Source organism: Pomacea canaliculata, linkage group LG7, assembly GCF_003073045.1.
Source record: "Pomacea canaliculata isolate SZHN2017 linkage group LG7, ASM307304v1, whole genome shotgun sequence".
NCBI lineage: Eukaryota > Metazoa > Mollusca > Gastropoda > Architaenioglossa > Ampullariidae > Pomacea > Pomacea canaliculata.
In genome coordinates, this window is record NC_037596.1 from 30,020,128 (window position 1) to 30,036,901 (window position 16,774).

General features: G+C 35.8%; 2 protein-coding genes across 4 annotated transcripts in view; both read left to right on the plus strand.

Annotated features, from left to right (window-relative positions):
* Positions 1-454: 454 nt before the first annotated feature.
* LOC112567615 (deleted in malignant brain tumors 1 protein-like) lies at positions 455-6,119 on the plus strand. Its single transcript, XM_025244309.1, has 7 exons — positions 455-501; positions 1,491-1,604; positions 1,895-2,045; positions 2,576-2,757; positions 3,870-4,020; positions 4,577-4,743; positions 5,806-6,119. The coding sequence occupies exons 2-7, from the start codon at positions 1,544-1,546 to the stop codon at positions 6,117-6,119; spliced, it is 1,026 nt and encodes a 341-aa protein (XP_025100094.1). The 5' UTR covers positions 455-501; positions 1,491-1,543.
* Positions 6,120-8,434: 2,315 nt separating this feature from the next.
* LOC112569337 overlaps positions 8,435-16,774 on the plus strand; it is a 97,002-nt gene continuing 88,662 nt past the window's right edge. Inside the window, exons 1-5 of one of the 3 annotated variants that reach the window (XM_025247114.1) lie at positions 8,435-8,491; positions 8,828-9,124; positions 10,682-10,784; positions 11,850-12,014; positions 12,588-12,749. In XM_025247114.1, coding sequence (XP_025102899.1) covers positions 8,437-8,491; positions 8,828-9,124; positions 10,682-10,784; positions 11,850-11,859 — 465 coding nt within the window. In that variant the 5' untranslated portion in view covers positions 8,435-8,436 and the 3' untranslated portion in view covers positions 11,860-12,014; positions 12,588-12,749. Of the gene's footprint in view, positions 8,492-8,827; positions 9,125-10,681; positions 10,785-11,849; positions 12,015-12,587; positions 12,750-16,774 lie in introns of those variants that run through there. The other 2 variants (XM_025247116.1, XM_025247115.1) reach the window with 2 other exon arrangements.

Genomic DNA, 16,774 nt, shown 5'->3' on the forward strand with positions numbered 1-16,774 from the left:
CCATGTCTCTTCGTAATATAACTAGCCGTATACACGAAGTATACATTCTGTCAAACTCACCCAAACAAAATGTCTCAGTCCCCCAAAACTTTGTCCCTCTCTCACACACTAGTACTCCTTCTATCAACCACACAAAAATGAAAGACACCCTAAGAGATGCTTTTTGATCTGATTTATTTCCCTTTTGCCTTACTTGAAGTAGTGACACTACAGCTTCTGTCCATGTACCCCCACCCCTCTCCAACCTTCCCTCCCGAAAAAAGAGACCAGTATCAACCCAGGGATGAATGATCGACTGACACTCTTGCCGTGCTAAATGCCGGCATTAGAAGTAGAGGACCTCTTCCCTAAATTTGGTCTTTGGTGTTTACAGAGATTGTTGTTGCTCATCCTTGTCCTCAGTCGTGTCAGGATTGACTTCCGGCCAAGGTGTTATATAAGCGCCGTACACTGGAATACAGGACAGCGAGTCGCCTGGTGTATTCTTCTTTAAGGCGTACTGTAAGTATATTAGTCTTTATGTACTAAGAGCATCCTAATTAGTAACAAAAAGTGACAGTATTAATAACAACAGTAATAGAATATCAATAAGGAACATGTGATTAGTTGTTGCTTATAATCAAGCTCGTGAAAGAGGATGCTGTCAGCATTCGAGATGAAAAAAAACCCACAAAAAACATGGACAGCACACAACGGAACAATGAATAAACATCAGCACTGATACTAATGTAGAATCATAGAAGAATTAAGAAGAAATGAGGACCTAAAGGTAGCGACTGGTAGTTACATTAGGATGCAAAGGGAGACAAGCATGACATACTAGTCATTTAAGGTCAAAGAAAAGAAAGAAAAGTTTAGTAGAGTTGTAAAGCGTAATGGTCATGGAAGAAATGTGTCTTATGTGTACTTTTAGAGGATTCTGTGCTGATATTCCATGACCCATCTAGAAGGCGGAGTTCTACTGTTGTGGTTCAAAGTAATTAAACTGCCGGTGATAATAACTGATTGAGTTACAAGGGTGGCTTGCACACGGTCGACAATAGAACAGCAAAGTGACATTTTGTATTGTCTCCAAAATAACCTGAAGAGTCCTTCGTGAAGCAAGAAAATTAATTAGGTGCCAGTGAGTAATAGTTAAAGTGTGTTGACTTTCAGTACCTGACGCTCTAATTGATATAATGAGATTAATAAATTATTTGAACTGTAAAAGTAATATGTTGCATAACTTTGGAACAACCTAAACTTTGTTGCTTGAAATTACTTGTGGCCTTTGTAATACCTTAAGGTGCTAATTGATTTCAGTTTAGTGTGTTGTGTATTTTTAATTCAGTCAAAGGCACGCATGTACACTACACGCACACACAAAGAAGTATGCGAGCACACAGACAACCTAGTCAAACATACAAAGACACAGGCAAACACGACAACAAAGATATTCCTAGAAAACAGAAACTATTATTCACCATTATTTGTATCTTTCTTCTCTTCAGAATTTTTAAGTCACATCGCATTTTAACCTCTGCATCTGTGACAACAAACAAAGATGACGATGTTCGTGGTAACATCTGCTTTTACAGCTTTTCTTCTTGTGATCACGTGTGTCGGTAAGATGTCCTTTACACAATTCTTCACTTATGACAGCGTAATATAGAGTTTCATATAAAGCAATAAAGACATCTTGCTTCTTGTGTAAACTGTCTGCTACGTTCACTTAATGATTCTAAAATAACCGAAATAGGGTTCTCATGATCAGGTTCCTTCAGTTTTTCTATATTTAAGATAATAGTATCTAAGATAAATCAACAGAAGAACAGAAAGGTTTGGATGCACAAATCTTTAGGTGAAAAGGTTTGCTGTATGTCATTACTAATTAATAACTTGTATCAATGATCAGATGCACAGCTGAAAGTCCGGCTTGTGGATGGAACTGCCCCGTGGAATGGCCGCCTTGAGATGTTGTACAACGGAACATGGGGCAAAGTCTGTGGCTATAAGTTTAGGAAACAAGAGACACAGGTGGTCTGCAGGATGATGGGCTTCAACACGTGTGTAGCTTGATGTAGTCTTGTGTTTATGTGCAGTGTAGTCATATTTGTTTTGCATGTCATATTCCTGAAGTGCAGTTAATATAAATCTTTCAAAGACTTTTCTTTACTAATGATAAGGTCTTTGTCTTATTCTGACGACTGAGCCCCAAATTGTTTCAAAATTACCTTTTCAATAAGATTAAAATTCTTTATGTGTGGGTGTGTGTGTGTCATCATGCCTATGTCCGTATGTGAGAGTGTGACTTGTTTAGAAAAAGGGAAAATTAACTTATCTTAAAAGCAAGTAGTCTTTTCAAATAATAAAACAAGTTACGTTCATAAATATTAGTTTAGACAAATTGAGAAATGTATTGACTGGCTTAGCCTTCATTCAAGAATGGATAATAAAAGCAATATGTACTACCTGATTTCAAAATAAAGTGTTAATTTTGACTTCAAATTGTGAGTATATATTGAAATCTCTTTTTTGTGTTGGTACAGTGGATAGGTTAACAGAAAAACACACAAACATATTGACTGTCAAACAGGTCGCAAGGTTTCACCATGTCGGCAGAATATAGGTATGGTATATATAGGTATAGGTATGGTTCGTACTATATATACCTTCAAGACCTGAGGTGTACAGGCGAGGAGACCAGCTTAGAACATTGTAGCGAGATTTACACGGACTCCTACTGCCTTTATCTCGTTGGTATCACCTGCAACACACGTAAGAACCTGCTAATTCTATTCTCTTGTTTATTGTATTGCATTCAAAAAGAGGAAAAAAAGGAGAAAATTTTAAGAATAGATTCGACGCACTTGCTATGCTATTTTCTAGGCTAAAATTCTAGAAGGGTAACTTCGTTTTCCTTAGAAACGAGATATCAAGCCTGAAAGAGTTTTTAGAGATGTAGGTGAAATGTTTGATGTATTTTTTTTGCAACAAAAACATTTTTAACCTAAGCAATATTACTTTTAAATGAGTTTTGGTGGGACAAATTTATATATTTTGCAATGTGCACGGATATATGGATATAGGATATATGGATATAGGTACTCTTTTGTTTTGCACAAATACAAACATGACAATGTAGGACCCCATTTAAAAGTAACGTTTATCTGGAGTACAGTCGACTGCGTGTCTCAATCTGTCTTCTTGCAGAGAGACTATTGGATGCTTGTGTATTAAAATACTCTATTTTCTACTTTCTTTGATATTAAAAGTTCTTAAAAGAGCAACGTTGATTGCTAAAATTGTAGAAAAAATTTCAATAATAAATTAAACTGTTTTTCAGAGCCCGACTGACTTTAGTATATCAGTGATTTCGTAGAAACTGCAGTTGGAATTTCTTCTGTATTCATACTGTACTGTACATGTGATACTAACATCTTTCCACATAGAGGCCAATGTAAGATAAAATATGTTATTAAATGACAAGATAGCAGAAAATAAGTATATCACTATAATAATACAAATTTTCATTTTTATGATTTGCTTCCATGACAAATATTTTAATATACCATATAAATATATAGAATGTTCCTGATAAGCAAAAGAACACACATTAGTATAACTAAGCCCTGTTGAAAAATCCAAGATGAAGAATAATAACAATAAGAACACGAATAAGAACAACAACAATAAGAACAACAGTAAGAACAACAATAAGAATAACTTATTAAAAAAAATTAAGAGTTTCTAAGTGTTGTTATCTTGAGATATTTGGTTATTGTACGCCATGTCTATTAACTCTTCGTTTTGAGGAGATTTATTACTACCATCTACTTGTACAAAACCTAAATAAATCTCTGATGGATTACTTGAAATGAATGTTACAGAACACACACGACTGCGTTTGAGGGATATTCACTACATGGAACCTAACATAGGTCGTCTACAGATAAACATCGGAGATGGTCATTGGATGACACAGTGTGTGTCGTCTAACATCACTGCCAGTGTCGTATGTAGACAGCTCGGCTTACCATCGTAAGTTCTTTTTTTTTCCTCTAATAGTGGTCGAGTCTGTGTGAAGATTATGAATACTGATTCTACTGAAATTACACAGTTCAAAGGAATAAGTCGTTACGTTTTCTAATCATTAAATAGTGATTTTGACTTTAAATGTTTTACAGAAACACAGAGTTAAACACATATCTTAAAATGTTCCCCCGTCTGTCTATCTATCCATTCTTATTTTCATATTTCTTTGTTCCTTCCTAATGAAAACACTTGAGACGACTTTCTTCAGCTTCAAAAATCAATCTCATACGTAAAAATATAGCGGGAAAAAATGAACAAAAGCCTATGACACTTTCTATTTTTCCAGTAAGAGAATATTATTTATTTACATAGAATACTGATCTATTAAAAGAAGAATGCTCTCGTCCGATGGAAGCACTTATATAGTTATTTATTTATCTAACCTCGCACGCTAGACATGCTTAACACGAAAGTTCTTCTGACTTAAGAAAAAAATATTCAGCATTTTGAAAAAAAAAAAATCCTAAAAATATTTAATCAAAGGGCATTCTGCAATGTTTAGGCGTCCGGCGATGTTGGGAGAAATACCTGTGGACAGATTCTATGGATTCAACAGATTAACATACATTTCTTTACTTTGCCTCGGGAATGAGACAAGCATTTTTGAGTGTCAGCATGAGATAAATCGTCACATCGACTGCCAGGATTACAACATCATTTGTAGTAACTGTAAGAACTGTTCTTTTATAAATACAAAGCTCATCAATGTGTTTACCATTTATATGTTAGGCTTAATGAAAGAAAACTATACGTTTGCTCGTAAAATACAGAAAGAAAATATTTTGATTCTTTCTTATCACATATTTGGGTAAATGTGAAACTCTTACAACACTTTTCTATAAATGTCGCTAAGTAAAGGGACGCAACTTATTTTTGAAAAAAATTAACCACCACCACTACCTCTCACACATTATATGTTTTATTAACTTTATTATTCTTTCACCACAAATTTATTTTATTAATCTATTTCTTGTTAAAAATTCTCTCGGTGATAAGCGTTATTTACTTACTTTACTTTTACCTTTTCATAAATATTTATAATAAACCTGTCTAACCCTCACTTTCCTTCTTTTTGTCCCTTTGTTCAAACTTGTTGAGGTTCAGTTAGAATCATGCCTTGCATCGTTCTTAAAAATGATAAATGTTTAAAAAAAACCTCATACCTTTAGTTTTGTTGTTGTTTTTTTTTATGATTTTTTTTTCAAGAAATATTCGATGATAGCAGTGCAAAGCTTAGCTTACCAAAAAAGAGGCATTTGTTCATTATACAATGTTACAGTTCTACAATATATAAATAGTAAGAGATGTATTAATTGAGCAATGTTTCAAGTAAAAAAAACCAGGAAGTTTAATACAAAATAACGGTTATAAATCAAACAGTATTTGGCTCATGTAGGATGGTAGTCACCAAATACTTCTCACCAATGAATAGTTGTCATTAATCATACATTTAACAAAATGTTAAGTATCTGCCCGTATATTTTAATTAATCTGAAAAAAATCGAAATGTTGAAACATTTGTTAAATGTATACCTAAGTTTATTTTGTAGAAAATGTTGTAAGGAGCATTAAGACATAAGGTTGATGGCTAAAAATTTCACTTTGGTTTTACTTTAGCAATCGTAATGTACTATGGTTTTGTTCAGTATATTCTGTAATAAGCAAAAAATACTTCTAGTACTTCTCTGAATTTTTTTAAAACATGAAAAGATATTTCATGTATTTTAACAGCTCCTGTCACCATCCATACAACCAGTAGCACATATCCTTTAATGGAGGAAACAAAAGCTACTTTAAAGTGTTCGAGCAATAAAGAGTCTGGTGTAATAAAGTACACGTGGCCAGAAATTGCAGGCGGGTTCCCTGATGGCAGTAGCCTGATCATCACTAGAGTGACCAGGGAACATCATGGAAGCCGAGTGAGGTGTGAGGCGATGTACAGTGATGGTGAAGTTGTCTCCAGTGACACACTGCAATTACAGGTTTACTGTGAGTATTGGGATCCAACGACAATGAATGAGACTACTGTCATCGACAGTATGTAGTCTTAGAAAGCAAATGTTTAAGATGCATTATTACTTGAGTGAAGACTGAACACGTAAGCTGACTACAAAAGAAAACACTTTATGAACGAGCTGTCATTAGTGGGTCTACCTTTCTTTCTCTCTCTCTGTGTTTTTGAATAAAAGTGGCAACATAAGCGATTGTTGGCTGAAGGGAAAGCTATAAGACACTTGTATTATTGTATAGATGAGATGTGCGACGAGTCACATTATATTGTGATCCATCGGCAATGAATGTGTGTATGAAGGTGTACTGGCATGAACTGTCAATATAAATAGTAATTGTTTAAAAGGAAAAGTCAATAAATGTATAAAGTGAAAATTAAGACATTTGACTCAATAAGTAAGATGTGCGAAGAATCACGTTCTATCGGTTTGTTTACAGATCGCCCGGTTATCAGGATAACACGGAGTGATAATCAGGGTCAGCCACTGTCCACCTACTCTGAGGTCATCAAGGGTCACAATGTGACGTTTGTGTGTGACGCTGACAGCAACCCGCCTCCTGCTTCCATCACGTGGTCAGGAAAAGTAAACAGCTCTACTGGGGAGCTACACATCATAGCAGCACAGCAGACGACACACGAAGGTATCTACACCTGTACCGTGGTGACTGAGACAGATGATGACGATGATGATCGTCTACCACTGATTACATCTTACCACTCTGCAGTCATCGTTAAAGGTATCCTTATCTTTACATTTTGTTTTTCTCTCTCTCTCTACTGTTTGCATTATTTACACCTTAAACATTTTTTTGTGTATTTGTCCATAAAGTTTAATTAACTTGGAAAACAAAGTAAGAGTATGTGGGAAATATCTAGAAAAAGTGTACCTTTTACGCTTACAACATTTTGTAAGGAGGAAAAAGACAAAAGGTAAACAGGTACTTTTTCCAGATCAGGCAAGCTTGTTTTATTAAATTTTAAGAATTGAATGCATTTTTCACAGTTTCTGTCAACATCCACACAAACAGTAGCAGATACTCTTTAATGGAGGAAACAAATGCTACTTTAATGTGTGAGAGCAATGAGCGGTCTGGTGTAATAAAGTACACGTGGCCAGAAAATGCAGGCGGGTTCCCTGATGGCAGTAGCCTGATCATCACTAGAGTGACCAGGGAACATCACGGAAGGCGAGTGAGGTGTGAGGCAATGTCTAGTGATGGTGAAGTTGTCTCCAGTGACACACTGCAATTACAGGTTTACTGTGAGTATTGGGATCCAACGACAATGAATGTTGTGAATAAGGACACTTAGTCATCGACAGCATGTAGTGTCTTTACGCAAATGAGTTTCAAGTTTATCATCTCACAGTGTTTTATGTACAAGCTGCATACCTTGATCTTCTTTCCTTTTTTATTTAACCTACATGCAAGGTTAAGTGTGTTTGGATGTTTATATGTGTAGCCGTGTACATATTTCCACAAAAACTGCTACTTTTGGTTTGAGATAGATGTTAGTAAGTAAAAACGAAGACACTTGGATGATGTATAGATGATATGTGAGACGAATCACCTTCTATCGGCTTGTTTACAGATCGCCCGGTTATCAGGATAACACGGAGTGATAATCAATGTCAGATACAGTCCACCTACTCTGAGGTCATCAAGGGTCACAATGTGACGTTTGTGTGTGACGCTGACAGCAACCCGCCTCCTGCTTCCATCACGTGGTCAGGGAAAGTAAACAGCACTACTGGGGAGCTACACATCATAGCAGCACAGCAGACGACACACGACGGTAACTACACCTGTACCGTGGTCACTGAAACAGTTGATGATGATGAACGTCTACCACTGAGGGCATCTTACTACTCTGCAGTCATCGTTAAAGGTATTCTTATCTTTCCTTTTTCTTTTTCTCTCTCTACTCTTTGTGTTATTTACACCTTAAACATATTTTTTGTGTATTTATCCATAAAGTTTAATTAACTTGGAAAACAAAGTGTATGTGCAAAATACCTAGAAAAAGTGTACCTTTTACGCTTAGAACATTTTGTAAGGAGGAAAAAGACATAAGTTAAACAGCTACTTTTTCCTGCACAGGCAAGCTTGTTTTATTAAATGTCAGTAAGAATTACATGTATTTTCACAGTTTCTGTCAACATCCAGACAAACAGTAGAAGATATCCTTTAATGGAGGAAGCAAATGCTACTTTAAAGTGTGCGAGCAATGAGCGGTCTGGTGTAATAAAGTACACGTGGCCAGAAAATGCAGGCGGGTTCCCTGATGGCAGTAGCCTGATCATCACTAGAGTGACCAGGAAACATCATGGAAGGCGAGTGAGGTGTGAGGCGATGTACAGTGATGGTGACGTTTTCTCCAGTGACACACTGCAATTACAGGTTTACTGTGAGTATTGGGATCCAACAACAAGGAATGCTGTGAATAAGGCAACTTAGTCATTGAGAACATTTAGTTTTCAAGCAAATGAGTTTGCGTCCCTATGCTCCACTGGAGGCAACTAGGATCAAGAGAGATTACTAGAGTTAAGAATAAAAATACATTTGATTAACTGACAAAAAGCTTTATATTTGAGCTGCCACTATTAGTGAGTCTAACCTCTTTTTTTCGTGTGAGCGCGTGTTTATTTGCTTGCAAGTGTCAACAGAAACACTTCAGGTTCATACACTTGTCAAATTCGATACATGACATGCGATGAATCATAATCTATCTGCTTGTTTACAGATCGCCCAGTTATCAGGATAACACGGAGTGACAATCAGGGTCAGCCTCTGTCCACCTACACTGAGGTCATCAAGGGTCACAATGTGACGTTTGTGTGTGACGCTGACAGCAACCCGCCTCCTGCTTCCATCACGTGGTCAGGGAAAGTAAACAGCACTACTGGGGAGCTACACATCATAGCAGCACAGCAGACGACACACGACGGTATCTACACCTGTACCGTGGTCACTGAAACAGCTGATGATGATGAACGTCTTCCTCTGAGGGCATCTTCTCAAATTACACTTATCGTTAAAGGTATTATCACACACATTGACCGTCCTCTAGCAATGTCGCACAAACAACTGTCCTCTTTGACTACAAGCCTTCTAACTAAAAATAACTAGACATATTTCGAGCATTTCCGCCGTTTTTATCCGTTTTGCATCGAAGGCTGAGTTTCACTTTATTAAGAGAGCTGAGGTAAGTAAAGTTTTATGCAATCACATTAAATTCTTTTGTCGGCCTGTTGGCTTCTGTTTAAAGCCGCCTTAAGGTGTCGTGGGATGTTGAGTTAGGTAATTGATTCTGTACACATGTATACTGATTCGTATAGCATTTTACAATACTAGACAATTTTTTAAAAATCTTTACAAGCAATTTTCTTGAGCTGTTAAAAAAAAAAGAAACAGGGGAAGTGCATAAATATCTGTATGGGCTGATTCAGAAATGCATTAACTGGCTCAGCCTTCATTCAAGGTTGACACGTCCTTCTAAATTTTCATTGAGAAACATTTTTTTTAGACTGCAAAGTTTGGGTATCATTTTCTTTCAGTTTTTCTTTCGCCGCATTGGTATACGGATATTAAAATGACTTGCATTCAGGTTTGGGCCTCATCGTCCTTGGCGATCTGAGATGCACAGGTGAGGAGTTCAGGTTAGACGATTGTGACTATGAAGGATTTTGCAATGATGATTGCAGTCACATTGAAGACGTTGGTAACATCTGTAACAACCATGAGAACGAGCTCTTCCTATCTATTGGTTTCCTGTATGCCATGTTTTTGTAACTTTGCTGAGAGAAACACAAGGAGGAAAAGAGATATTAATTAAAGTAAAATTAAGGTACTTAACATACATAAAGACGCTTTACTTACCTACAAAAAATATAAATGGAACATGCATTTTCATAGCAAATAAATCTGTTAGTTTTCTTTAGAACATATTTAAGACTTCAGACAAGAGTACACATGATGATTAATATTTTTGAGATATATTATTATCTTGATAAATTGATTTCTAAGTTTTGTAACTAATACTGTTTGTCTGTACAGGATAATGCTACGATCACACTCACAAGTAATGTTTGATTTAATAACAATGGACCAACAGCATGCCTCGGTCTTCTTTCTCACACCTGGATCATATAATGCATGTGTTGTAGAAACTCATCATCTTTGGGAGCAGGCAGACGAAATATCTTCCTAGGGCCCCGATTTTGATTAATATGGTTTGATGCAAAAGTGTTCCTAAAGCTTTTTCAGTTGATTGTTTTATTTTTTAAGGCCACACATGCTGCTTGCTAGATATGCTTTGTTATTGTATATTGTCCTTCTTCAACTTGTTGCCTCAAAACTTCAGTCGTTTGTTGTAGGCTTTCTAAACGGTTCACTATTTTATTGCTTGTAGTTGTTACAGTGGGAAAGGCTTGTGTGAGTAGGTCTGTCAGTCGCATGACTGATGTTTACTTTTTGAGTCACATTATCTGTCCTCTCACATTGTCGCTCTTGTATTCCTTGGGAGTCTGTGGTGTTTTGAGTGGAAGTGTTCAACATACTATCGTCGGAGCTAATTAATGTTTCATCCTTCCTTTAGTCTTTTTTCAGGGGCCATCTTTTCTTGAATCACAAGAAACCAAACAACTAACACAGTCGTACCACATCCACCGCACGACACAGTTCAGCAGCTTTCCACAGAAGTGAGTACAAGTCACTGCACAGTGTAATTCTCAACTGCCTGACTTTCACTAATTTTTCACAATAATTGCATTGGGAATCCATCGAAAGGAAATATTTTGACGCAAACTATAAAACAATGACACTTGAAAGTGTTTAATCCACTCACACAGGACAGAAAGTTTTTTTTAAAAATGATTATAGACATTTTCTTCACACAGCGACAGACACGTGCAACCTCCGCCCTGTTCATGGCTCACCTCCCTAACGTTATCTTTTATTGTAAGGAAAGAGAGAAAGACTAGGAACACAAAACTAGGAGGAAGAAAGATGTATATTTTAAAAGTTTCCGAAAATAGTTGCTTTATTTCTTGCTCTTGAGCTGAAAAACACATCTAAAACTATGCATTGCATTACTTTGCCTACCTGTGTTTTTGAGGCAGAATGTCTAGTAGTAAAAACTGCATAAGAATGGCAAAAATATTCAAGTTACCGCGTCATACATATTTATCTTCGTAGTATTTTCCACACACACACACACATTAGTGACACTCAGTGTGAAAGTTCATGCATTCTGTATCAAGAAGTATGCAACTCCTATTATTTTTACTCTTCCTAAACACATGATGGGCAGATAATAAACTTTAAAGGCAATACACGACAAACCTGTATAAAATGACTTTACTTATTATCATTATTATTCATTTTCACCCCCAGTGGAGCGTAGGATCGCAAACTGAGTTCTAGTTGTCTCGTAATGTTTGGGGCAAGGTCTCAGAAACAGATGAAAGAAATCCCAGATTTTCTCTCTTTTTATTTCTATCTGCCATGGAAATGGTATAGTAAAATTAAGCAGCCTTGATTACTGATAACATTTTAAATGAATTATTTGTTCGAGCTATAATATGTGTCTTGTTGTTTTCCGTCAAAAAGTGTTTTACTAAAAGCGAGATATTTTCTGTTGAAGGTGCTAGGGTCACAGGAGGCTACATAAAAAGGAAGAAAATAATAAACTATCAAGCAAGTTGCTGGTCTGATATACTTATTTCACATGTTTACTTCCTGAGAGCCTATTAATTGATCAACAGGAAGAAATAAGAGCCGTGTGACAAGAGATACACATTCAGAGAGGAAACAGTCGGCGGGAGGGTGTCTGGAAGAAATACCAGCTGGAGGTGTGATGAACATGTATCATGAAGAGAAAACTGACCATCAAGGAAAGAAGACCCGAAATGCAGACAAAGTTGATTCTTGTGAGGCTCTAAAAATAGTCACATGCTCTTTTAATAATAAAGTGCTTATAGGGGTAATTTGTACCTAGATATAAAATGTATTTAAAAAGGTATAAATACATCTTGAATTTGTATATTGTTGAAATATTTTATTTATTTGCATAGAACTTGACAAAAATGTCGTCATACATCCTACTTCAAAGTGTTGGTACACCTTGCATTTGAAATAATATCTGTATTACAAGTTTCGGAGTAAAAATAAAGTACACAACGCTTCTTTTAGGTAACCTGAGGAATAAAAAGGATTTGATTGTAGGTATTTGTTCACAACACTTTAATGGTAGGGATGCCGGTAGAAAATAAATCCTTTATCCAATTTTTAAAGATGCAAATTGGTGATCATACGTCAAAAAAGATGTAAAACTAACAAATGTTTCTCTTTCCCAATTTTTCTGTGCAAAATTCTATTTTCTTCATCCGGTCACCAAGTGCAAAGGTCACAATGTTTGATTTGTTATCGCTTAAGACCTCCCCAAAACTGAAAGATTGGTTGTAGATGTTTTATCTCCTTACATTGATATTTCTCTGCTACAGACCCAATCTATGTCAACACTACCGAGCTTGATGAAGAAAAAGAACACATCTACAGCAATGTTTGAAGTGTCTGCAAGTGGAAAGGCAAAGGGGTAAATAACACCAGAACTGATTTGAAAATTTTGAAAATGGCAAAAAAACAAACAAAACAAAACAAAAAAAACAAAATTGCATATTGTATTTTGCTTATGATGTGTCAAGACATTATAATTTATAGTTTAGAAGAGATATGGAAATATCTAACTAGAAAAAAATGAAAATTTTCTTTTAATATTGGTATTACACACAGAAAGAAAACAAAGATCTATTTAATGTTATAATTATGGAGTTATCAGTAGATAAAATAGTTTTCTATGTAAATTAAAACTGTTAGTTCATTTAAGTTTTAGCATATTTTAAACATTTTTTTAACCTTCTATGTAAATAAACAATTATCTTTTAGTTAAACGTTTTGGCTTCTTGTTAATGTCTTCTGTATTTTGAACGTTTTTTTCATATTAACTCTTTACGCAAGGCTAAAGGTGGTCAACACCCCTGTACACATGAATTTACCCTTTTTCAAAAAATTATTAAAAAATAACTAAACAAGATAGAACAGCAATTTAAAGTGATTATGACAGATCAAAATGTGTAGAAGTGGAACAGTTTACCTTAATCTTGCTCGTGAACTCACTTTTATAATAATCCTACCAAAATTAGGTATATAAAGTAAAGTTTGGAAAAGGTTTTTTTCCACATTTTAAACATGGCGGGGCCCGAAATTCGGGAGCTAAAGAAAACCATTTTTACACCATTCGTGGTCAAATTCTCCTTCATCTGAAGCAGGAATATCTCTGGGATGTTCTTTCTGTTCTTATTTGACGTTTCAGATGGATGATGTTCACGATCGTGTGTAGAATATCGGCGAGACTTCCGTTCAAACGTTCGTCCTTCGTCATTTAAGGGGGATAATTGTGTTCAGAAATGCTTAACTTTCTTATTTATTAAGTTTTTCTTTTAAATCACAACCTATATAGGCCTTAAAAAATTACAACAATGCATCAGTCTGATGTGTATACTACGTAAACAAGCGAGCGGGGCAAGATCTGCCATCCGTGTTGAGTGAGTAAAGAAAGAGTTAATAAACCTGTTTCAAATTATATAAAAGAATGCTATTTGATATATAATCAGTATCTCTCGTGGCGATCTCCTGTTTGATAGCATGTATGCACGGAAATGCTTTCATTTTCAGGTTTAAAAGTTATGGCAACTAGGTTAAAGAAAAGAGTAGACGTCTAGAAACAGTCGGAAAGTGTTTGAAAGGTTTAAAAGATAAAAAGTAGAAACGGATGGACAGTTCATGTCTCTGTGATACCAGTATCAGTATTTATACTCGTACATTTAAGTCGTGTACTAGGATGCTTAAGAACTGCACATGCCAATATAATAAACAATGGTCCTCTTATCACTGTTCGTTGTGTTTTTGAACTGGAATACATGAGCGACAAAAAATATTGTGTTAAAATTATTTAAGGAAAGATAAGCATTTTGCCTTGAGACTGATTTGATTATTACTTATAACTGTCTCTTGTCTAACTAGGAATTTTTACTTCCCTTTAAGTAAAACAGAAATCTTTATTCTACTTTCCCCTTGTCTCCTGTTTCGCACGGTCACTGGTACAAAGACAAAATTTACTTCAGTCAAAGATGCCTTCTTTATACGAATTGTGTTACCACTTGTTGGCTATTTTTTCTGTTAAGCGATTTAAATTATCTAAAAGATTTAAATGGGTAATACTAAAAATGTTTATATTTTGGAAAGATAAAACGTGTTTTCAAATATGAATAGGAAGGTTTTGAGGGTGTGTATGAGCGCCATTGTCATTTTGTTGGTGGTGCTGCTAGTGGCGGTGTGCTTTATATGTATCTGTGTGTGTGTGTAGAAAAGGTCTGGAAGAATTCTATTACTGCGCTATGTATTGCACGAAGAAGAGTTTAATATCAAGACAACTAAACTAACATGGGTACACCAGTAAACAGTATACATATATATTCGGAAAGGGGAATGCTAGAACTAGCTTTTTTTGGTTTTTTTAATGTTTTCTGCTAAACAACAAAGATTGAAAACAAAGGATTCATTCTAACTAATGTAATCTTTGGTGCCATGCAAGGCAGTGTGCTTCGTTTAGCTTTGTTCATACTCTTGATTGAAACTCGGCTGAATAATTGCCATCTAACAGTGAAATCGGCCTTTGTGTCCTTCCGTCGAGTAACCGCGATACATTCACGAAAAGCAAGTTTCAGTTCGCTGAACTCTGTGCTCTTCTCTCAGGCAAACAATGATGAGCGGATGTGTCAGAAGTCTTCCTCTCACTTTTCTAGTCCCTGGTTCAAGTGGATGGTATTGGTGAGCTGAGGAGATACAAGAAGTTTCATGGAATATAAAAACTCAGGAACGGCTCTTATCTGAAGCAAACAAGCTGACAAGAGGATGTATCAGAAGTGTTCCTTTTTCACGTGAAGCACGTTTTTAACACTTCTAACGGGAAAAGACAGGAATGTAAAAAGGTGTACCTACGTTGTATAGGCAGATACCTGGAAATACAGGAGAGCACAGAAGAGCTAGATTATGTTTTCTTGGTTTGCCAAAGTAAACAGAAAGCGACAAATCAACTTAAATAAGAAATGGTGTAAATAGTACAGTTAAATATTGTGTAATAAAAGTGCAATAATTTAACAGCTTCACAACTGGTATTGGCCAGGTCTCTGTTGTCCTCATCTACAGTAGCAATGATAAGATGCCACTGAAGTCATCTGCCTTTGACTAAACAAAGACTGAAGGAGAACTTTCGGTAATTAGAGAGAGAAGGCGATCATTTAGTTGACTTAAATAGAAATAAAAAATTTGAGCTAGAAAAATAACTTTGTTCCTATAGTGCTTCAAACACTAAGGGCAAAGGACTGTTATCAACGCATCAGCACTCTTCCTTTTCTGGAGTCGGCAACAAAAAAAAAAAAACAATATAAAAAAGGACGATACAAAACCATATTTCCGAAATTTTGTCCTAACCGCCAAAGACTCCTAAAAAAATCAAAGTGAAATACAGCAGGACATATGAGTAGACCTATGCAGTAATGATAAATAACTTCCCATATGTGAGATATAAAAGAATGATTCCTGAATTGAAAAAGCACCTACAATCCCGACACCCTGGAAATGAAAACAACGGTAACGAAAAGAAGAACCACAGCTTCTGCATGGAAACAAATGAAATACGTTCAAATAAACAAAATAAAATGGTCAATGGCCACAAATGAATATAACAGATGAAGAGTTGAAAGAAGGTCGCAAGGCAGTCCCACTCGACCCCGAGTGAAAAGTTTGTCATACAGATCAGAGGGGTTAACCGGTCATTCCTGGTTTACCAGGAACACTTGCACTTTCAACACTGAATCCAGTAAAGTCAAAAATCAACCACCTCGAATCTGTTGAAAAACAAAATTAATAGAAAAGAAAGGAAAACTTCCTTACAGGAACTCGCAAACACTGAAGTAATGGTCGAGGGCACAAATGTACGCGGAAATCTCCCTAACAAGGTGCAAATAAAATATTTATACTCATACATATATTTTTTATATGTATAAGATAATCACGTACAATGACTACCTACACATATAATAAGAACACCCAACAGACAAATATTAGCTGGTTCGATATAATTTCGACCACAACAACCTGCCAAAACTGAATAACAATGAAAGTCTTTCTTTCACATTAAGAATACAATGTAAGTAGATCACTGACCCAAACTATCGGACAAAATACAGATTATCTGTCCTCTATCCTAGATAAAAGATTAACAAAGCTCTTGACATAAAATACAATAAATAATTTTACACAAATACATATGAGTACTGATGAAAGACTATTAAGTCACTTCGGTTCTTTGATTCACAGGCATTTAGAGAAATGAAAAGCAAACAAGTCAAATGGGAAAGCTTGGAATTTAGTGACACGAGAAATTACAGTTGTGTTGGATATCAGTGCTAACTGATAATTATTTCAAAGGTGCAGGATATAGATCTTAAAATGGCTTATTGTGATTTTCTGACGTTGAAAGAACCAGACGACTGAACACGTGACGTAAAACAAACTGACAAACATCACAAGACCGCCAAGATTTTGCCACCACGAATTCCGACTACAG